Source organism: Phaseolus vulgaris, chromosome 2 (genome assembly GCF_000499845.2).
Source record: "Phaseolus vulgaris cultivar G19833 chromosome 2, P. vulgaris v2.0, whole genome shotgun sequence".
NCBI classification, from domain to species: Eukaryota; Viridiplantae; Streptophyta; class Magnoliopsida; order Fabales; family Fabaceae; genus Phaseolus; species Phaseolus vulgaris.
This window is the reverse complement of record NC_023758.2, coordinates 47,870,764-47,893,667: the sequence shown is the minus strand read 5'-3', so window position 1 is coordinate 47,893,667 and position 22,904 is coordinate 47,870,764. Positions and strand designations below refer to the sequence as shown.

Genomic DNA, 22,904 nt, shown 5'->3' with positions numbered 1-22,904 from the left:
CTGTATAGTAATCTAAATACCTTTTTGTAATACTCAAATTACCATTTGTTTCGGACAAAAAGTATTGATGATATCAAATCCTAAAACATTAAGTATAATTAATGTGTAATCTTTTTTTTTTATATGTATATTCTTTGATATATATTAAAATCTTTATCATATAATTCCTCTACCTGATTTTATTACTTGTCTAATTCAATAATAATGTTATCCTCTTTAAAGATCCATTATCGAATCTCATGATTAATGTTATGACATTAATGTCTTTAATCATGAATATCGGTAGACGACCGTTTATAAGATACTATACTATTGTTTTGTTAATTTGTTGTCCATCTCTTTTTCTGGAGTGATATCTGTGTGAAGCTCTTGATCCCAATTCTGAATATCCTGAGTGCTTCCATAAGCTGCACTCCATGCTAAGAAAACCAATAAATTAACCAAATTCAGAATGAGAAGAAGGGCATAGTAGTAGTCATAGTGGCCTCTGTTGATATTTGATGCTAGCCAACTTGTTTTTCCTCCTTTCCCTGTTCCATCTTTCACAACCTTCACAATAAGGCTACCCACAAGGTTCCCTACCCCAAAGCTAAAGGTGCATAGGGAAATAGCAATGCTTGACATTGCCCTAGGAAACTGGGAGTAATAGAACTCTATCTGTCCAATGACATTCAAACCCTCTGCTAAACCATATAAGCAGTATTGAGGCACTAACCACATTGCAGACATCTTCACCACTCCTTTGGGGTTGTCTATAAACCCTTCCCTCATTGCTTCATTCCTTCTCTTTCTCTCTACCAACACTGCCACTGCAGTTGCCAAGCATGAGATCACTATTCCAAATCCCATTCTTTGCTTCACAGTGAGTCCTCGCCCCTTTGGGAACAAGGGAACTACAATGCGGTCATAAATAGCCACCCACACGGTTAAAGTGAGGATTATGAATGCACTGAAGTTGGTTGCTGGAATGTCCATATGGAACACCTCCTTGTTCATGGTCACTGCTTGAACCACAGAAAATGATTGTTGGCTTATGGTAGTTGCAAATATGATCCCAGTGGACCAAATAGGAAGGACTTTTATTATGGCTTTCAACTCCTCTACTTGTCTCACTGTACACAAACTCCATGGGTCAATCGGCATCTCATCACTGTCCAAATCTTTCTCTCTGTTCTTCACTATGCAAGCCTTGTTCAAGAACCTACGAAAGTAAAATCAAATATTGATTTCGTTAATATACTAAAATGAAGTCCTTCAACTAATAACATAAAGAGTTATAGTAGTTTCTAATTCAGTTGATTAACAACCAATTTTATTTTTTAGTGTTTTAAGTTTTTTTTTTATAAAGCTTTCGTTTTAGGTATTACTATGCAACTTGTCATTTCAGTTATGTTGACACTGCAAGTAACAACAATCATTTGTCATTACATAAAAAAATATTATTAATAGAAATACAAAAAAATATGAGAGATTAGACCAAAACTCATATGTTAACAAATATGATATATAAGTAAACTATACTTATTCATGAAGAATAGACTAGATAGAAGCTTATTATATTAATGAAATGAATCTCTATGAATGAATCTAAGTTAGCCAACTTATTCGCACACACATTCCCTTTACGAAAAATATGAATAACTCTAAATCTTATTTTTCCTCAATAATTAAGATAAGTGTTCTACCGATTACGAAACATCCACGAAACTTTAGTTCTAGCAGTAAATGTATCACTAACCAAGCCAGAAACACATCCAAGTCATACATAGTAAGATCCATCTTTTGAATTTTCTCCTTTACATATATAACTTCATAAAACTCACCAACCAAACCATATTTAATCTCTATACAAAGAAGATATTGTGATGCAAATTTGTGGTATGAAAATGGTGCATACCTCACTTTATCAGTTGGTTGAAGAAGATTAGAGTGATTGGTTGAATACCATGTGTCGGAGTTCTTGGGAGGAAGGGGCAAGTGTCTGTTTTTCCAGGCTACCACAATCACTTGGGCCAAGCTAGTGAGCAAGCTCTTGTTTGGTTTCACTTTGATATATAAAGAAGAGCCCGAGAAAAACATGATAGCAGAAAATGACATAAGCCCCACAGGAATTCCAAAACCTACACCCCACCCTTCTTTAACTTGGATGTACACTATAAATATCACTGAAATTGATACTGAAATGCCAACCGAAACATAGTACCAATTGAAGAAGCTCTTCATGGTGCTCTCATTTTTTGGGTTTTCAGGGTTGTTGATTTGATCAGCCGTGAATGCTAAGGTACATGGCCTAATTCCACCAGCTCCAAGAGCCATGAGAGCAAGTGAAGAGAAAAGAAATAGAAGTTGAAATGGAGTAGGATTTGCACAAGGTTCTTCATGACATTCAGGCCTTGCACTCCTAATCACTGCTGTGAGCCACAGTACAACTAAACCCTGTAACAAAGATAAAAGACAACATATATAAGAAATTCATGTGATTCTAGTTTGTTAAACAACTTCATTCATCAAATACCTATTACATAAAAGTTTAACAAGCAAGTGCTGATCTATGTAAGTTGTTTATAGAATCAAAGAAGAAATTTTTGGGAATTCTTTCAAAAATCTTCATTATTGGTGAAGTAGGCATTAGGAGTATTGTGGTGCTTACAACAAGGTCGATGATAGTTCCCAGGGAAATAACACGAAATCTTCCAAGCCAAGAATCAGAAATGAAGGCACCAAAGATGGGCATAAAATTAGACATGGCGTTCCACAGGAACACTATAATAGCTGCTGTTGCAGGGTCAAAATGATACTCTTGTAGCAGGTACAATATCATGTTCACATGCAGCCCCACATTTGCAACCCTTTCAAATGTCTCGTTTGCTAAAACAAGTTCAAAAACAGAACCTGGTTAGAATTTCTTATACATCATTTTATTAATCACCCAACATTGTAAAAAAGAAAAGCCATGATTTTTAATGTATATATTATAGAATGGTTCCAAAAGATCTTAACATAAAGAAAAGGGTCATCACCTATGATAAAGGGCATGGTTCTGAAACCACCCTTTTTCCTTTCAACCAGTTGGGTGGCTTTCTTTTGCTCCATTAGCATCTTCTTCTGCGACACACATGAAAAGGTTAGACACAAATATACTTGAAGCTAGTTACAATTGGTATACTACAGAAGAGCTTTGGTTTATACACAGAAATAGAGAAAAAGCTCTTGATTTCCCTGCACTATCTCTCTCCTGAGTTCAATTTCAGTGCAGGCAGGTAAACCTCGTTACTATCAAATTTGTGGTCTCATCTTAGTAATTGAAACAAATGAATATTTATTCATGTTCTTGTGCTTTTCTCGTTTTAGTTTGCTCAATGGATGAAAATGCTGGCGTGTATGAACATGCATGTATAAAAAATCTGAGAACTCAATATATAAATAAGATTTTTGCACATATAATTGGTCTTAATCAGAATCTGCCGTCCATTTTTTACCATAGTTTGAAGTGAAAGAAGAGTAACATGTGACTCGATGAAACAAAAAGGTTACTTTTAGTGACGACGCATCAAAGGTTCCAAAGGTTGAAGGACAAAATTTACTTAATTTTTGTCATTTCATTTATCGCTGAACTTTGTTTGATCTAAAACTATATTAAAAATAATTCTGATGAAATTCGTTTTAAACACCGAAACGTATTTAAAGTTTAATTTTAAACCCTAAATCTTAAACAAGTGATTTTTTTTATTAATTTCGAAATAAATAGAAGTTAAATTTGATCCTTTGGATGTAACGAAAGCTTTGTGTTCTCTGTTTTAACTCCTAGTTAGATTCGGAGAGACAAACATGTCGCATCAACGGATTTATTGGTTTGTCCGAAGAATCATTGGTTATATGTGTGGAAACTGATATTGCATGTATACGAAAGGTTAATATTTTTCTACAAATTTAAGTATAAAATATTTTTTTCACACTTTCCACATTTTATCGTTTTCAATCAAATTACTAGGGTATGAACTTAAAATTAACAGTGAAAATATTTTTTAAATTTTTCTTTACACATTTGTTTAGTTTAAAAATGTTAAATTTATCAACTTTTCTCCAAAAAAATCATTGGTTGAAAGTTAACATGTTGATAAATCAATTATTAATAATAAAAATGTTTTAATTAGATAAATAAATGGAATTATGTGGGTATTTAGTTTTTTTTTATGTTACTAAAAATAGTCATTGGAAAATGGATATATACTTATCCTTCTCATTATAACATATGGTTGATATATTCAGTGGAGGTAATTTAATTAAAAAATAATAAAGAATAAAAATACTATCATATAATATATGGATCCACATTTTTTGTATATCAATGTGAGTTTCTCACTTTATAATAATGTCAATATATAGATTTAGGAAGTACAATAAAGGAAAATTCAATACATTTAATTATAAATTTTAAAAATTCAGGAGGTGCAACTTTCCACTTTCATTGATATGCATAATTAATTATTTTTAAAGCTATAGTTTAAAATCATGAATAATTATAAGTTTAAATAAGTTTTAAGTCTCACTTATATTAACCATTTTTATTTAAGTATTAATAAATTATTTTTTCAAATTAAATATCTATTTAATTATAAAATTTTAATTTAAGTTCTTTAAGAGATTTTTTATCTATTTTTTATCTTTATTATATTTATTACATTTTACACTTTTTTTATCATAATAATTTATATGTTTTTTCATGATGTGTATTACCGGTATAAGATATTATTACCAAAACTAATCTTAATTTTTTCTCTAATAACTTGTTAATGAAGGAGATGTATGTTGATCATGTTAATAAGGCCCATACATGCAGTATCGGGGTAATTGAATAGTGATAGTAAGGAAAAAAAACTTTTGTAAAATATATGACTGTTATTAAGGAATTGAAATAAGATTTTTTTTATTAAAAATATATGAAAATGTTTTTAAAAAATTATTAAAATATATATTTATTTATTTTAATAAAAATTTCCTCGTAATCCCTTATCAGTGTAATATCTATCACAAACAAATGAATACAAATTTATTTTAAGTAACCTCATATAGTTAGTTTGTATAATTATCTTTATTTGTTTGATCCAATTTATGATATTCAAACGGTATTACTTTTTATTTGTTTCATTAATTTCAAATTATCCAATAAAATTATTCAATCTTCCATTTCCAAAAAATAACCCTTTTAAAAAAACTTAAAAATTTAAAATTAATCATCGTGTGTGTAATATTGGTCGAATATTTTTAGTACTTATAAAGTTAAAATATATTATGAAGATAACAAATAAAAGCGTGGTTAAATCAAACCTTGTAAGAATAACATTACAATTACAATTTATTAAACGTAAAAATAATACTTTTTTTCCATCAGTGAAAAACTAGTGTACTTTCAGTACTACTGGGTTGAAAAAAAATAACTATAAAAATTATACATAAAGAATTTGAAAAAAGGAAAAAAATCAAAGGTGAAAAAAAATTAGAAAAATAAAGTAAAATTTAACATAAAAAATTAAAAAATTAAAAATATTAACAAAAATCTTAAAGGCACAATTTTATATTGTATATAAATTATTGAAAATCTTATATCAAATCAACTAAAGGTAAAATAAAAAAAATCAGTATATAAGTGAGTGTCTTTGTAAATGAATTTTTTTTAAATATAAATATATATATATATAAAAAAATAAATAAAATATTATATAACATTAATTATTATATGAGAAATATAGATTATACTAATATAACTTTTAATAAATGATACCTGTTAATATATTTTATACGAAAAGTAAATTTTTAATCAAACTTTAAATATAATTTGTATCATCATAATTATTTATAGTTTTTCTTTATAATTAATCATATGAGTTTAAACATCAGAGACTCACAAAAACATTATTCACAATGGAAAAGTTCACCTCATCTTTCCAAACATCCTTCCACAAGAGAAGGAAAACAAATAAATCACGTATCTACGAGTTAATCTTATGTACAAGGCACTTGGATGTATAAACTTTGAACTATATACAGCTCACGAAGAACCTAAAATATGAAAGTATTAACGAATCAAATGTTGTCAAAGTTCATCTACATCTTCCTCCACCAGCTGTACTCTGAGCATCTTCTGTTAATTCATTTCCCAAGCCTGCAATTGCCAGAGATTAGTAACTGTCAAAAAAAGCTCTATTATTACAGTTTCGTTTGGAAGACAATGTACAAATGCTACATAGACAGTGCATATATGACATAATAAAAATGCAAAACTTGAACTCTAAAAAGTGAGCCAGAAGTCACCTGAATTTGTCCATCTGAAGTTCCAATTACCAAAAATTCTTCATTGCTGTCTAGAGCCATGCAATTGACCCTACAATTGGTACCCATTTGCAACGTGTCAACTTTACTGAGTTTTTTCATATCCCAGATTTCCACCGTACCTCCTTTGCACCCCAAATAAATCAATCCTGAGCTCACTGCCATAGCCCGCACTTCAGATACAGTTTGCAGTGATCCAACCATACTGTAATTGGAACTGTTCCATATCTAGACATTTATATATGCATGAGTTAGCTAACTATGATAATGGTATATCATCCTTAAAATTAACACCAAGTAGCTCAAACATTTTCTGCATTTTGGAATTCAAAATATCATGAAACCCGGTGTTTCTAGCTATAATTTTAACTATTTTTTACCTTTCTATATACCGCTAAATCAAACGAATCTAAGATACCTTTAAAGAAGAACCATCCAAGAAAGAACCAGCTGCGTATATAAGTTCACCATGAATTTGTAGTGCATGAATAGGATTTGCTTTTGCAAGTAATCTTTTATAACCACTTTGAATAGTATTGACTGTTCCAGTGGCCAAGTGTATCTCCTGAAATATCACGCGAATATTATTGCAAGAATGTTGATATAGTATCACATTACGCTGTCTTCACTTAAAAAAACTATATACCTGAACACTACTGTCACGGCATCCACAATATAATTTCCCATTAACATGAGCCAAACACTTCACATATTTGCTAGAATTTAACAGCTTTGACTCTCCATTCAGTGACTGAACCTGATGAGAAAGCCAAGTAATTTCAGTAGAAAACAATGCTGGGAATTTTGTTGTCAATCACATAATCAGCCAGATGGGAATAAAATAAAGTAAACGGTACAACTTGCAGCTCAGAGCAAAAGTTTAGAGCATAATGTTTGTTGCTACGGTTGAGTGTGACAGAGAGGCATTGATAATAAGGAGACTAGTGTTAGTTTACACTCTAGATTGTACAAAAGAAGTGATCAGACTCTCTCAACACCATTCAAATAAGAACATGTATTCATAGTTTAAGAGTACCTTGACACCAGTCCCCTGCGAAACGAAACAAGATAAGCTATCGGTTACAACTAAATTATGAATCTGGTCCTTCATATCATACACCTGTACACAATGTATTGCTGCCTTTCCAATAGACCAGACCTGTACTTTAATGAAACAAAACCTTTGTTAGCAGGGCAGCCTGACATAGAGGCTAGAGATTTTTTTATCAAGTAATTATAGGTTAATTACTAAAATAAGTAAAATTTCAAAAACTTACTAAAATAGTAATCGTGACACTTTGACATGATTACAGTAATAATTAAAGTCTGATTACACTGAAATCCTATGAATTACTATTTTAATAATTTTTTAAAATTTTAACCAATTTAATGATTAATCTATAAAATTATACTTTGAAAAAAAAAACGAGGCTAGAGTAACTGCAGAAAATTTTACCTTTGAAGTTCGGTCAAGTGAACCACTGTACAGTCTGTCACCAGATTCTGAAATCACCAAGTTTGTCACTGCTTTAGTATGTTCTTGGATTTCTTGCAACAGATGGAATAAATTATTCTTTAATGTCCAGACCTTCAGAAGTTACAGAGTATTTTCCAGTCAGCTCATATTACAATAAAGTTGTAGTTTGCAACCAAGACCGGAACATATTTGCCAATGATCAAGAATGATTTAGTATTTGTACAGCTATTCAATCTTTGGAGCATGTGGCACAGAACACCACATAGAGTCCACTCCATCTTACTATACATATATCTACATTTATACCTATTTAGGTCTAGCATGCACGTTGCACCTAATTCTCTTTTATTGTAACTGCATAAATTGACAGATCGATAATGTAATGATTTATTTTCTAGACAATCTAAGGAAACAAATATATTTTTTTATAAAAAAAGATATTTAAATAATCTACAACAGCCATGAGAAATCTGTTTTTGTTCACACTTAAAATCCTTATTTGTTAGAATTTACAAAGCATGTAAAATTCTAATCTAATTACCTTAATTGTGCCATCTGTATGACCCGAAATTTTTTTATCCTTAAAGCATATGACAGACAACACCTCTCCATTTTCGCTGCAGTCTTGTTTTATGAGCTCTTTATGTATCCAAATGTCCTGTTCCAATGAAGAAATTTAAATGATCCACAATGCCTGATTGCCTATTCTAGAAAATGGGTTAAGAATACAAGAACTTACCGCTTTAGATTCATTTTCTTCAACCAGAGATTTTAGCATTTTAGATGCTAAGGGACAAGATCTCTTGAGCTCTCTCAACCCTTTTAAAATATCCTTAGTGTAGGAAGTTAGATCACCTAAGCCTTCTGAAATTCACAATATAACGTATCATCACCCTTTTTCTATTTTGCATAACAACGACTTGCAGGAATTTGAAAACATAAATATACAGAAAGTCTCGTATATTCATGTAGAAGGAAACTATTTTGAACTTTTTGATCCCCAATAATAGACTAAGAATCCAACATTAATATAGATAATATATGATCTAAATCAACGCTGAATTCTGCATTTGAGTGGCTTATCATGCTTCGAGGAACTGCTCATCGGCACTTATTCCTTCTTTCTTAGACAAGATTATTGCTACCAGATTTTGAAATGATGATTGTCAGTTGTAACTTTTAATTAATGTCTTTGTGAACCTTACCAGGGAAATGAAGAAAGCTATTGAGAGCAACCATAGAAAGGATTCTGTCTTCTACATCCCTAGCAGAATTTAATTTAGCTATGAACGGCTTCAGCAAGCAAGCACGAGCTGGTACTTGTATGCCTGTATCCGGTAGAATGGTCAACATGTACGTGAGCCAGGTAGCTGATAAAAAGCATGCTGATCGTAGTTCTGGATTTCGGCTCTTCATGCCATCAGCTAAAGCCTCAAAAATAGTGCCAAATTCATGGCTAACTAGAATATATGCAATTCTTCTTTCCCAATCATCAGCTGCCTTCTCTTCTTCCTGTTGATGCCAAACAAAATAAATAAGGCATCAGAAAAAATATCTGGCAAGGAGAAAACACAAAGTCAAAATAGAAGAAATGTTTCAAAGGACTTCACTGGAGTTATATCAATTTCTGGACTGGAGTTGCTAATCTGATGATCCACCAATACAAGACTTCTGGAACTTTTGTCAATACCTGCACGTTTAAGGAGGACTTCTCTGATTAGAGGGTTTCCGGAGAAGTCGAAGCTTCCTTGCAGTGACATGATTGTATCTGCAGCCGCTAATTGGATAACGGGGAAATCTGTGTTTCTCAGGCATGAAATAAGAGTATCCATAGCCTCTTCGCGGTATATGCTCATTTTTCTTGGCTCAACCTAAAAATAGCACGATGAAAATTAAGCTACTATTACTTCTAAAACAGCATTTTATCATAGTCAGAAAAACAAAGACAATGTAACAAGAAATACAACTAGTTCTTATATTTAAAGATATAGGAAGCATCAAAGATTCACACCAGAAGATCAAGTTGGAGTAAGAGGCCAGCCATAACTGGACAATGATCGTGAAGTGCTGCCTGCAAATAAATAAGGAGAGTATGCATTGTACTAAAAGGTCCTTGTTCCTTTATAATATGGAGAATTTGTTCAGTGGATGTCCTCCTGAAGGGAATCCCAAAAGAAGCTATCAGACAAACTACAAGGTAGATTAATTAGATTAGTATAATTATAATTACGAAATTTTTATACCTATTTAATTTGACCAACTCGGCAAAAAACTGAATAATCTTAAAACGCTCTCCATCATCAGCACCGATTAAAGTTTCCATAAGAGGTGACAACTCTGCTTTATCAGCAATGTTACTCCTGCAAGTCCCATCTTCTTCCATGCATCTCAGTAAGATCTCTACTGCAGCAATCCTCTCCTTTGCCAAGTCAGCTCCAAAACTGCTGACAATAGTTCCAATTGCATTTCCAGAGAAAAGGGTATTGACAACAGAAGATGCAATTATCTCTTCACTGCTTCCAGTTATCCTTGCAAGTAAAAGCATTGCAGCAGTTTTTGGCTTCAAACACATCGCAACCAATTCTTCCTCTTTCGTATTCAAAACCGTTATGAGAGACTCCACTATGGCCATCTCTGTAAGACTCGTAATGGGAGGATTCAGTAGGTGCAACAACACAACAGCCTCTGTCAACCCGTTCTTGAAAAGAGCAATGATACATTCCACATCAGTCTTCACACGGGTGAGAGTCTCGATAACAGAGTTGTCCCTAGACCCCATCTCGGCTAGAAGGAAAACTGCCGCTTGTAGCACCTGGGCCTCCACAGAATTGAAAAGAATCTCCATAAATCCATTGATAATCGCAGGTTTTACTAACATTCTATGGATATCCACTCCCAGATTCACTCCTCTCCAGAACTTCTCAATTTGAAGCACGGCCGTTTCCGATTCCTTGAGAATCTCTGACATGTACAGATTATTGATGGCACAGCGTAACTCACTCATCATCCCATCAACTGTGGCTTGGATTATAACACTATTAGGAGAAGTTGAAGGCGTTGTTGACTGCACAGCTGCCTCAGCATCTTCGTATGGACTCTCATACGGCGGTTGGACCAAATGGGGGTTGCGATCTTTCCAGCTCGCAATTAATCGTTTGAGCACATAATTTGTTTTGGGCAGCTGAATGTTTTGCAGCTTCTGGCGGGTGATGGGACAGGTTGAGTTCCCTCTGTTGAACCATTCCTCGATCGCTTTACGTTCATAGGTCTGACCAGTCTCAAGAGTCACTGGATCATCAAATATATGACTTGTGATTGGACAGACAAAATCCTTGGGAGGTGCATGTTTCCCAACTCCATTCAGCGGGTTATCGAAGTCTGCCATAGGATAATCTGGTGAACTACAAGTAGAAATAATCCAAGTTAAAGAAAACGCAGAGATAGTGAAGAATAATGGTAGTTGTTAAATATCTACGTACTCCCTAGATTGTTTGAAGAAGGTTTGCATTTGTTCTTGAATTTGGCTTTGTCGAGGCTCCAACAATGCGATAGTTGTGTCCTTTTCCTACATGACAGAGCTTTATCATCACTTAGCGTTTCAAGAAGTAAAACAACTGTCATAGAAAATTCAGTCCTCTCTCGGTAGTATCAATTACACATACCTCATTTTCTGCCTCAGAATCTGAAGAAGAACTAAGCAAACTCTCTTCTGAAGAAAAATCAGCGTCAGGTGTAGTGTTTAAATGGAGTGGCGTTGTCCAATTTTTTGAAGGATTTTTGGGATTGAGAATTCTGGAAAAGACTCTTTGAGGATAAAATGGTGTCTGGGGAGATCTTCTGCTGGAACCGGGGCTCAAAAATTCAACAGATGCTTCCCTTTCGGACCATATTGGCTGCAGAAAATCGCAGAAAAAAAGTGTGACAGAATGATTATGAAATGAAAGTCCAAGTATGTTAAATTCTAACAATGACGATTCAAAACCACCAAATTTTAATAAACTCCACTTTTTCTTCTTCTTTCCATTTCTCATCATATCACATCATATTTAAAAATATAATTATTCTATTTTAAATATTTACTTGTAATAAATTTGAATTATATAAAAAGAATATTTATCCTATATATTACTAACTGAAATACCAGTTATAATTATGTTCTTAAAAGCACCTTCGAAAGTGAATGAAAATTCTAATTTTCCAACTACTTAAAACGTTTATTTTCTAAAACCAAAACTTAACAATAAGGAAAATAATGCATGCGCACTCACATGTTAGTAGACATTTAGTAAGAGAAAGACAAAAAAAAGTGATAAATAATTCAAATTGGTGTTTGTATAAGTGAGCAAGTATGTCAATATATAACAAACATGAAGAGTGGAAATTATGAAAAATTTGGACAAAATTTCGGAATGATTGCAACGTTGTGAAAATAACAATGCATAGAAATTATATTATTATTCAACTCTTTGTTGAAATTTATAAATATAATAGTTAAGTTTTTATAAAAATATTTATCTCTTCATTATCATGTCTTTAAGTTTTTTTTATTATAATCATACTGATTTTTTCTCAATTTTTACATTTAAAAAAATATTGAGGAAGGTGACAAAAGAAAAATAAACTCTATTGGATCATATTTGTGTATTTGTGAACATGTAAGTTTAAGTTTATATATTCATAAAGAGATTTTATGTGAAGAGTTTCTTGATTTTTCTTAATACTTTGTCCAAGATTATAAAGGAGAGTTAAAATTTGGGTTATAATATTCTTATTTAAGAAAATGAAAATCAACATAATCCAAGTTACGGAGATTAACATTTAAATATAATAATTAGAATGTATGATAAATAATTTTTGTAATGATTGTATGTTTGAATTCTTGTTTTTTACTGTTTTGGATGTTTGAGTTGATGTTTAACTGTCTATTAATGAAATTGAAAGGTAAAAAAAATTGCTTATTAGAATGAAAATGGAAGTTTCCTTCATCAAAATCTCATACTAATAGAGATTTCTTCTACACTTAATACAATTTATACATATGTTGTGTACTTTCTAATGTGAATGCATATTACTATTGTGCATTGTATATGATCACAATCATAGTAACGATTTACAGGTTCGTTACAGTGATATTAAAACAACAACAAAATTATATAAGCTTTGATAGGAAAAATTGTAATCCCATTAATTAAATAAAAGTTTAATTATCATTTACCTAACCGTATAAAACAATTATTATATAAAATACTTGTAACAAAAGATAACAAAGTTATGATACATGTAATTTATATAAATGATAATCGTTTTAAAGTGTCTGTATAATTTGCTTATTTGTAATCAAATAGTTAAAATGGAATCGAAGTATATGAGTATGATTATAAGGTTTGCCCCTTAATTTCATGGAATGTCCTAAGAAAACAAAAGCATAAGCAAAACAGATAAGCAATTGATTTGAAAAGAGTAACGAATTGGTGAGAAAGTAGATATACAACATTACATTATACCGTCCGTTCTCCAACACACTCATTGGCGTCATCTCCTCCGTTTGGTTCTCCCTGCCGCCACCTTCAGCGGCGCTCTTCAGTATCAACGGCGGTGGACTAATTCCCGCGTCACTGTTCTCTTTCACCAAAACCTCTTTGAAATACTCTGCGAGAACCCTACAGTTCTCGTCGAGAACTTCTTCGTACTCTCTCTCCACCTCCCGGAGCTTTCCGGCCTGCTCCTCGCTCATCTTCGATAGCACCTTGGCGCAAGGCAGCACCACCGAGTACTCCTCGGAGACCGAATAATCGTTTTCACGGCTCGAGGTTGAGGGACTGGAGGAGAGAATCTTCGTTCTCTGCTCATCGAACCAGCGGAAGACAGGGAAGAGATGTAGAGAGAAGAGGCGCTCGTAGAGCACAGGAGCGATTTCCGATCTAGCGAGGGAAGCGTTGTTGTTTTTGTTGGAGTGAAAGATTTGGAGGAGGCTGGTGGCGGATTCGGTTGGGCGGTTACGGATGGCGTGGGCGAGAGAGAGGAGTAGCGAGGAGAGGGCGAAGTCGGGGAGAGGGAAGAGGAGCTTCTCCAGGAGAGAGAGGGAGGAGGTCCGAAGGGCGGGGCTGGCGAAGGAAATCGCGCTTTCTAGAGTGTCTGCGGCGAGTTTGAGGTGTTTCTCGTCGGAGATTGGAGTGTCGCGGAGAAGAGTGGCGATGAGGCGGCGCCGGAGTTCTGGTTGCGAGAGGACTGAGGAGGTAAATGCAGCGGTGTGGCGGAGGATCTGAGATCGAGTGGTGACCGCTACGGTGGTCATGGCGGAGGGACAATGAGTGAAAGCTTTGGTGCGTTTAGGAGTCTGCGAAGAGACGTTAACGGAAATAGCAGTTAACGGTTTTGATTCAATTTGCCGGAAAGGGAAGTTTCGGGCGGCACCTTCTGAAATGACCTATATATCCCTTGGTTTGGTCTCACCGTACATGGAATTGAAATGAGGTAAATATAATAAATTGACAACTAGCAAAACAAAATAAAATACACGCTACTCTTACATAATGAAGAATCACTCATACTTCATTAGGGATAAACTAAATACTTTTTATGCGTTAGTCTTCTATTAATCTCTAATCTATGTTTTGTTTTTAATTTTATTATATTTAAATTGCATTACACTTTTAGCTTTTTTAACATTAGTGAATAACTTCAATATTTACTTATATTTTTTTAAACAAATTTGGATAATTAACTTGGAAAGTTGAATCGGTGATGTTTTGATTTTAAATTCGAGAGATAGTATCGTTAGAGTCAATCACCACATTTGAAGTATCATTCGTTTTAAATATCAAAACAGTGATATCGTGTGTAAGAATTTTAAATTTTTTTCAAAAAATCATAAACTTTTTTTCCTTAATCTTTGAAAGGTGCTATTGTTTCGGTAATATCAATATAGTCTCACATCACTCAAAAGTTAAAGTTAAGATTAAAACACGTCATGATAATAAAGAAATGAGGGTAAAAATTATATTAAGATATTATAAAAGTACATATATACCTTAATTGGTGTACTAATTACTGTACATGCATCCAATACCTTAATTTGTGATTTTTATAATTTTGTCACATTAGAGTTTAAGATTTTTTTTAATAAAAAAGAAAGAATGCAATTAGAGACAAGGGGGTTAAGTTAAAGATGGCAACATCTCCACAGCTGTGTGCAATGAGAAGTAGGGCCATTTTTGTAACTCTGTCCACTTTGAAATGTGGCGGCAAAACTTCAACAAACTGTGGGACCACTTTTGCCGCCCAGCCGGCTCAACCCTTATTCATATACCTTCAATTACTTTCCTTCTTAACACAATCACACTTCTTTTCTAATTCTTACCAATACTTCAAAATTATTTATATTAATATTTCCTTTTCTTCTATTTCCCTAAATTTTACGTCCTTTTATGTCACAAAATTATTTTCATATCAAATTTTAGCTATGCCTGTAGCTAATTTCAAATTTCATTCTTTCAAAATTTAGGTCTTTTTTTAAAGTATCAATTACTTTAATCACTGTGTATAATTTAGGATTAAAACACTCTTCAAGAACATTGCTAAGAATATTTATCTCTGATTTGAAAAGTTCTATATAGTGAGGTGAGGGGAGCAGTGAATATTTTTTCCATTTTACCCATTGCTTCTTTCATTGTTAAAATAACGGGCCTTTGTAACAACAGCTGGACGTAGGCAGCAAGACCAAGATCACAGCCCATTTTGTAGAATATGGGCCGTCTAATCTGAACTATTTTTTTTCCACTTCCATAATTTCTTTCTACACCTCTACAAGCTACGCAAAATGTCAAAAGTTTCAAAGCACAGGGAAGTTTTGGATTAAGTGATCTGAAAGGTTTCTGGATTGTGTATTTTTTAGGTTAAAAGTTTAAAAATTGTGTTTTGGATTGTAAAATTTAAAATTATTTATTTTTAATGTTGTTAGACATTTTCGATTTACAATTTGAAAATTAAAATTTAGAATGTACTGTTAGAATTGCACAGTCTAAAATTATTTGTTTTCAATATTATTCAACACGCTAAATTATATAATATGAGATGCATTCTGGATTAATATTTTCACTTCTAAATTGGTTAATATATAATTAACTTTTCCACTTTTGGATTAACCATTCTAAAACTTGTTTTTATCGTAAGAGTTCTAATCGATAACTTGTTTATAATCCAGAAGTGAAACAAATTTTTGATCTAGAACTTATTTCACAATTCAAAACCTCTGAAATTATGACGAAGCTTTTCACAAACAATTTTTTTTATTATGAGATGTGAAGTTGTATAATGATACTAATGAAAGTTTTTATAAAAAAAATAAATAAATAATTTTTTTCATAAAAAATACTTTATTTTACAAATTGAAGAAATGAAATTGTAATATATGTTTCAGAAATGTTCTTGAGAAACACAAATGAAGCATGGTGTCTGAATATAATTTAAAAGGGACTTTTGTGCTTCTTATTATAATTTAATTATTTTGTTGATAAAAAAACATATAATGACTTCTTTAACTAGAACATTGAAATGCATTATTCTTTTTTTTAGATTTTATCCACATCCCTACTTCATATTATTTCCTTTATTTGTGATAAAAAAAAATTCTATATTTATGAGATAGATACTCCCAATTTATTACACTTATTATACGAGTTTTACATTCAAAAAATTTCTCTAACTCAACTTGATTATTACTGAAAATTAATTAAAAGTTACAAAAATTGTGTTTGTATATAATGCAGTAACACGCGGGATTCCATAGCCAATCTAGGGTTATTTATTCTGCGATTGATATAACCAAAGAAAGGGCGTATAACTATGCATTAGCCCCGCATGCGATACAATTCTGCATGCGTGTTGGACTCTGTCGGTGTATGTCTATGTGAACTCTGCACACTTCTTTACGTCTATTCATCCACCTACAACAATACACACTAACAACAAAACCCAACCAAAAACTTTACTAGCACTTTCAAATGCTCCATTATTCTCATATTATAATAATATAATTGTTTCGACACCAAATCTGATTCTGCATTGTACATTTTAAATATTGGTGTACCATGCTCACCGAAGGATTAAATAACTTAATTAAATAAAGAACGTGGTTACATGTGACGAGTAGTTACAACTTCTGTTGAATAAGTTAAATACGTTATCTGAAGCACTATCTGGATCTCAGAAAATTACCAACCCAGAGACCACTAAACATGTTTCTAGCCGTCAGTTGTTTGGCCCACGGTCAAGGCCCAAGTCAACCTACTAAAAGGACTTCTGAAAGAAGGAAAAGATACAATTTTCATAAGATTGGAGAACTTGAACGTCGGAGTGTACCCCGCCGGCCGACCGAGGCACGCGCAGAATAAAGGAGACTTGAAGAATAGGACAACTAAGAGTGAAGTAAGCATCGTGTATCAAGGTGGATCAACATTACTTAGCCCCATTATCCACACTGGTACAATTGGTATTCTATCACAGTTTTATTTTAAAATATGTATGGATTAAGAGAGGAACGTGTTTAAACTTGACATGGACTCCATAACGATGACAATGAATAGCATGCTAAGAGAATCGAATTTTGTTTAGAAGTTATTTTTAAGAGTTTATGTACCGTACGTGCATTGGTAATAGCTTGCATGGTCTGTTTAATTACTGCTAGCACTGAAAATAATCATACAGTTATTGCATATGTATATAATCTTATACATACACCTTAAGCTAGTGAAAACAAAATAAAGCTTGATTTTCATGAATTAAGAGTCTTAACATGGGGTGGCAAATATATACTACTCGACATGACAGCACAGATTTTATTCAGGAATGGTGTATAGCATCATGAGCAATCAGCCTTAGGTTTTGCAGCAGATTGACTGCTAATGATGTTATACAATCTCCATGAATTTGTTCTTCTGTATGCTGCCACATATATTAATATGGGTAAATTAGCTTCATCTACCGAAACCCTCCTCCAAAAGCTGGTGCCCAATAATCAGCTCCATTTTCACTTCCAACTTGCAGTGTGCATGACACTGGAACCAGACACAACCCTCTACTCCTTAGGTCCTTCTTTGCCTCTTCTTCAGAATCCTAATTAATTAACAACAACAAACCATCACAAGTTAAAATCAAAATACATCCTTCAACTAGTTTCATCAGTATTAAGTTGAAATTCAGAATTATAATTCACTGAACAATTACCTGCTGCTCACTAGTTGCTTTCCTCTTCAAACAGTTTTCATTCAGCAACTGCAACCAGAAATTAAATGAAAGAAAATAAGAATTTGAATAATAATGCAGTGAATTAGAGGAAGGAACTCATTGGTTTGAGAGTGATATGATATATATTATATCAGATAAAGCTGGTTTCTCTTTGACTGTGTAGCTACTTTGTTCATTTATAATATAGAATTGAAGTTGAAGTTGTAAGCTTTTGTTTTGAAATGCAAAATCCCCAAACCCCTTTAAGGGGTTAGTGGATCCAAGGAAAAAGCATACCTGACCGGGGTCTTCAGGGAATATACAATTCTTCTCTCCTTGAACCTAACATTAAACAATTACAATGATCACTCAATTAGTACCACATAATTACCCATTAATTAGTATACATTCTGGCGCACATGCAACAATAAAGATGCTAAAGGGAGAAAGAGTCACTAGTTATAGTAATTAAGTTTTTCTCATTTTGCTTTGACATCGTAAGATTAATTAACTAATTATTTTGTCTTTAAGATTAATTTTTATTTAATAATTTTTTTATAGTATGTGGGTTAACATAAGGTTGATATTATATTTCTTACAGATTGTTGGTGCCTGATGTTTCCTGATCCAGTGCCCAAGTATGGTAAGCTAAGGGCCTGCATCCATGGTGAAAAGAGAATAGGTTTAGAGCTTCAAAACCTATACATATGAATGTGTGGAAAATAGAACAGCGTGAAATAATGAACTTTTAACAGCTAGCATGCCATCACTATTCACTGACTCTCGTGGTTGTTTGCAAAAATCGACAGAGGGAATAAACATTAATTACCTCAATTTGACTCTGAAGGAATCTGATATACCCAATAGCTTCTAATAAGACAGACGCTGTGTCAGTCTGTAAAAGTAAAAAAAAAATAGCACACACAACAGTCATATTCCCAGTCATCTCTTATGCAATGCTACACAAACACCATGTTGCTTCCTCTAAAATACTGTGTTCAAAAATATATATTAAAGAAAGATGGGATGGGGAAGATGAAACATACAAGAAACTTCAAGATTATTTTCCATTATTATTTTCGAGGTAGGTAATACAAAGTTAATATATATATATATATATAATATACTTGGTACTTTTTCTTAGTTTATTAAATCTTGAATTGAATAAATTAAGTTTATACCTTTCCAAACGGGGAAACGAGTTGATGAAGGGCTGTAATTTTGTCACCTAATTTCTCCTTCCTAACCTGAAATGGACACATGTGCTTAATTAAGTGGGTTTAAGTAGATTCTTCATTTGAAGATAAAATGGAAAGAAAAAAAACATGTGTAGGAACAAGACAATCATGAAAAACAACAGTGACCACCCACACACATGTGATGTTTGTGTGCGGTTATGTGTGTTGGTTTGCCTGAAAAAGTGTTCGAGGTTGGAAGTTTCTGTCTAATAGTTTTCAATGGATGAAAATACCTTGAAGGTCGTCTGCGTTGTGGGCGGTTGAACCCTAGCTTTCTTGAATGCCCCACCAGCTGCACTGCTATTACACTTGAGAATAAAATAAACAAAAAATATAACTTTAGTTTAAATTATATTGCAAAAAAACAAAACCGAGAAGAAAATTGATGCTGTTTTGTATAGAAAGAATAGAAGAAGAAAAGACCATGTATATACTAGAATTCGTTTTATTATATAGAAAGAATAGAACATAAACAGAAGCAAAGAAATCCGTTGCTTGATCTATATAATAAAGAATAGAAGAACCACTTAACATAAATATTCATTCAAAAAACATTTGGGAGTCCAAATTCAAAGGTTAATTTTCAATTGTGAGATAGTTTTAGTAAAGTTTCACGAAATGTATAATATATATAACTCAAAGCAAAACCCAGAAAAGGAAAAAAAAAAAAAGAATTAAATTGTGACATGTATTAATATTATACCTCTGATGATTGGTCTAGTGGAGGAGGCCTAGCATCTGTGTTATTGTTAGAGAAATCCAACATGCTGCTGCTGAAACTTGTTACACATGATTTGGGTGAAGAAGCAGGCACTATTTGAGACCAAGTTGGCTTTGGTGGGTGAAACTCTTCGTTTCCATGACCGTACACATAGCTGTTCACCGACCCTTCTTGCTTAACATCAACCATAGCAGCCCTTGAAGCCTGACTCAGCATTTGTTGCTCCCAGTTCTCCAACTTCTTTGACTCAACCTGGCACATAGCCCCTTTCTCTTCTTCAGACACCATCCCACTCCTATTGTCCAAAACACATGCATAAACACCAATCAGAATAGAAAAACATCAGCTAGTTAGATTTGATCCTTCAAAGAATAAACATACATACACTAAGTAAGGGCTTGTTGGTTTAACTTCTTTTAAAGAAACAATTCCTTATTCTGATGGATCTCTCTTTGAAAATTAAAACAAGTAATTAATAAGCACAGTCATAGAAGCATAAAGTGATGTCTTGGTGTGTCTGAGAGAGAGAGAAGGAGGGAGAGGGAGGAAGTTATTATTACATGAGTAGCTGGCTCCATGACTCTGGTAGCTCTTTATTGTTATCATGCCAAGAAGGGAGAGGAAGAGAAGAAGAGGGGTTATGTGGAGTTAGAAAGCTGGAAGGAGTGGAGAAGAAAGGAGAAGAATCTTGAGAAGGAGGAGGAGGAGGAGGACGCATGGTGTTGATGTTCCACCAGTTGTTAGGGTTTGCAGCCATCATTTGTTGCACCGGTGAGCTTTGCAAGACAGCTCTATTCATGTCTTTGTTAATTGGTGTGATCTCAACAGAAGAAAAGAGGAAGATGTTGTTCGAATCGAAGCCAAAACAGGGTGTTTGTAGAGAGTTTGAGACTGTGGGGTGATTAAGTAGGGGGAACACTACTACTGCTTGGTACTGTTTTTGAGAGAATTTGAATAATCATGGAGTTTTGAGAACCTTTTGTCTTTGTGTTTCTCTCTTTCTTTATTGCTTTTCTTTTCTTTTCTTTCTTCCTTTCATGGTTTTCTTTTTTCCTTTGCTTTTCTATTTCCCCTAAGCTGCTAGCTTTTGCTTTATCTTAAAGTGGGACAGAAAAGGTGGTAGCAATTCCCATAATTAAGAAAACCAATATATGCGTCTAACCATAGCCACTCTCAAGTGCACGATTTTTGTATCACATCTTCCACGTGGCGTGCTAATGAGACTTGTACATATTGCAATGCCTTTTAATAGATGAGACGTCTAAAACTTGGAAATTTAATTTGACTTATCCAACACAAACACTTCCACCATCTTATCCTTCACTCTATCTATCTGCACTCATTCATCATTCAATTTCATTAACCACTTTTATTTACTTCTATATATTTATGTATCAAAACCTTCAAGATTACAGCTAATTTTTCTCTGTGGAAGAAAGGGTTACAGCTAATTATTAATGTCCATCATACTATGCATGGATGATAAGTGTTAATTATAAATAGATTTTTTTTTATCAATAAAAAAAATTGGAATCATTTCAAGAATGTATTTCAATCCTTACCTATCTTTGACTGAAAATATACGTACAAACCCTAAACCTTAAACCTTAAAATATACAACTGTTCAAACAATAACAATTTGTAGAAAGATAATTAATAAATTAATTGACTAATTTATTAAAGAATTTGATTATTTTTGTAATAGAATTTGTTCTTTCAATTTCAGTTTTCTTCCTAATATTTAATCCAAAACTCTTTTAAGAAAAAAACTTAACATAATTTTGTCGAAAAACTAATTTAATAACAGATTTGGAGTGTGAATTGAAATATAGGTTCAAATATAGTTTTTATTTTTTATATTAGGGGTGGCGAAACGAAATAATTCGATCAACTTTTAGCATGTCAAAAATAAAGGCTAGGCCGTGTGGCAAGTTGGGTTAGAAATTTTGGTTTATTATATTAAAGGATGAGCTTATAGATAAATTTAACCATTTAAAAGAATTTAGTTATATAAATATTTTCTAAATTTTTAATTGATATATTGAATTAGATAAGTAAAATATAATTATTACTTTATATGTTAAATTATTTCATTATAATTAATAATTAAAACTTATTTTGTAAGTGCTAATGATTCAAATTACAATATTATTTTATATTATATTCTCAAATAATATAATATAAAAGAATAATTTTTTAATTATTAATTTAATTAAAATTAAGAGTTGGCATATTAGTTCATCGATTTTAGTAGATTGACCAACCAGGTAAAATCGATCAAAATAAATTAACAAATTCAAAACACCAACAAAATCCCTAAATTTTAAAGGACTAAGAGTTTAAATCATGACTCAAACCCACTTTTCCACGTCTATTAAAAGAAAAAGATATTCTATCTCTTTATTTTAGAAAACTTATATTTTTTAAATAATTATTAATTTTATATATGTTTTATGTTTCAATTTTTGAAGGTAATTTTAAAATTTAACATATTTATTTAAAAGTAAAATACAAAATATTTAAATAACTGAAATGCAAGAAAAAAAATCAAATAAAGAACAAATAAAAATTATAGTTTTTTGAATAAAAAACCAAAATTGTATAGAAGCATAAAATATACATAGAGGTATCAAAATTGTATTGAATCCTAAAATTTCCATATTGGGATAAAAATGAAAAGAGAAATTATCGGTTTAAAATTAAATAAACTTTGTAAAGTTGCTTTCATCAGTTTTTAAAAAAATAAAAAATAACCATATAAGCTATGCACAACCAAATTTGCAGGTATGAAGATCGGCTTGACGAAATTGGCAAGGAGAAAAATTATTTTGCATATAACATAGGATATATATTATTATATAATATTAATTATTTACATCTAGAACTTTGTATAAGTGATAATCTATTATATTGC

General features: G+C 32.4%; 3 protein-coding genes across 4 annotated transcripts; all 3 read right to left on the bottom strand.

The window, feature by feature from the left end:
* Positions 1 to 152: 152 nt before the first annotated feature.
* LOC137812863 (protein NRT1/ PTR FAMILY 1.2-like) lies at positions 153 to 3,414 on the bottom strand. The gene is made up of 5 exons (XM_068615097.1): positions 3,190 to 3,414; positions 3,021 to 3,105; positions 2,651 to 2,868; positions 1,898 to 2,436; positions 153 to 1,201 (listed from the first exon to the last, which is right to left on the bottom strand). The coding sequence occupies exons 2-5, from the start codon at positions 3,097 to 3,099 to the stop codon at positions 310 to 312; spliced, it is 1,728 nt and encodes a 575-aa protein (XP_068471198.1). The 5' UTR covers positions 3,100 to 3,105; positions 3,190 to 3,414; the 3' UTR covers positions 153 to 309.
* A 2,499-nt stretch (positions 3,415 to 5,913) lies between these two features.
* On the bottom strand, positions 5,914 to 14,356 carry LOC137812862 (putative E3 ubiquitin-protein ligase LIN-1). 2 transcript variants are annotated; one of them, XM_068615094.1, is made up of 15 exons: positions 13,305 to 14,356; positions 11,470 to 11,700; positions 11,287 to 11,372; positions 10,051 to 11,208; positions 9,819 to 9,963; positions 9,418 to 9,678; positions 9,013 to 9,319; positions 8,547 to 8,671; positions 8,349 to 8,465; positions 7,787 to 7,918; positions 7,367 to 7,489; positions 6,977 to 7,087; positions 6,749 to 6,895; positions 6,313 to 6,558; positions 5,914 to 6,163 (listed from the first exon to the last, which is right to left on the bottom strand). In XM_068615094.1, the coding sequence occupies exons 1-15, from the start codon at positions 14,100 to 14,102 to the stop codon at positions 6,146 to 6,148; spliced, it is 4,005 nt and encodes a 1,334-aa protein (XP_068471195.1). In that variant the 5' UTR covers positions 14,103 to 14,356; the 3' UTR covers positions 5,914 to 6,145. The 2 variants fall into 2 exon arrangements, with proteins under 2 accessions (XP_068471195.1, XP_068471196.1); XM_068615095.1 differs by having other exon boundaries at positions 11,287 to 11,385; positions 13,305 to 14,156.
* A 3,094-nt stretch (positions 14,357 to 17,450) lies between these two features.
* Positions 17,451 to 21,149, bottom strand: LOC137812871 (transcription factor bHLH68-like). Its single transcript, XM_068615105.1, has 9 exons — positions 20,551 to 21,149; positions 19,973 to 20,285; positions 19,503 to 19,577; positions 19,213 to 19,278; positions 18,861 to 18,926; positions 18,631 to 18,687; positions 18,329 to 18,373; positions 18,032 to 18,079; positions 17,451 to 17,920 (listed from the first exon to the last, which is right to left on the bottom strand). Exons 1-9 carry the CDS (start codon positions 20,787 to 20,789, stop codon positions 17,786 to 17,788), a joined length of 1,044 nt encoding a protein of 347 aa, XP_068471206.1. The 5' UTR covers positions 20,790 to 21,149; the 3' UTR covers positions 17,451 to 17,785.
* Positions 21,150 to 22,904: the final 1,755 nt, after the last annotated feature.

Bases quoted from the DNA above. Each gene is read 5' to 3' on its own strand.
- LOC137812863 (XM_068615097.1), bottom strand. From the start codon at position 3,099: ATGCTAATGGAGCAAAAGAAAGCCACCCAACTGGTTGAAAGGAAAAAG. The intron at 2,437-2,650 runs GTAAGCACCACA...TCTTTGTTACAG, and splicing joins GAACTATCATCGACCTTGTT to GGTTTAGTTGTACTGTGGCT. The intron at 1,202-1,897 runs GTATGCACCATT...TTACTTTCGTAG, and splicing joins CAACCAACTGATAAAGTGAG to GTTCTTGAACAAGGCTTGCA.
- LOC137812862 (XM_068615094.1), bottom strand. From the start codon at position 14,102: ATGACCACCGTAGCGGTCACCACTCGATCTCAGATCCTCCGCCACACC. The intron at 7,490-7,786 runs GTAAAATTTTCT...ATTAAAGTACAG, and splicing joins CACTTGACCGAACTTCAAAG to GTCTGGTCTATTGGAAAGGC. The intron at 6,559-6,748 runs GTATCTTAGATT...ATAAATGTCTAG, and splicing joins TGGATGGTTCTTCTTTAAAG to ATATGGAACAGTTCCAATTA.
- LOC137812871 (XM_068615105.1), bottom strand. From the start codon at position 20,789: ATGAATAGAGCTGTCTTGCAAAGCTCACCGGTGCAACAAATGATGGCT. The intron at 19,279-19,502 runs GTATTTTCATCC...TGTCCATTTCAG, and splicing joins CAACGCAGACGACCTTCAAG to GTTAGGAAGGAGAAATTAGG. The intron at 18,080-18,328 runs GTATGCTTTTTC...TTCTGGTTGCAG, and splicing joins TCCCTGAAGACCCCGGTCAG to TTGCTGAATGAAAACTGTTT.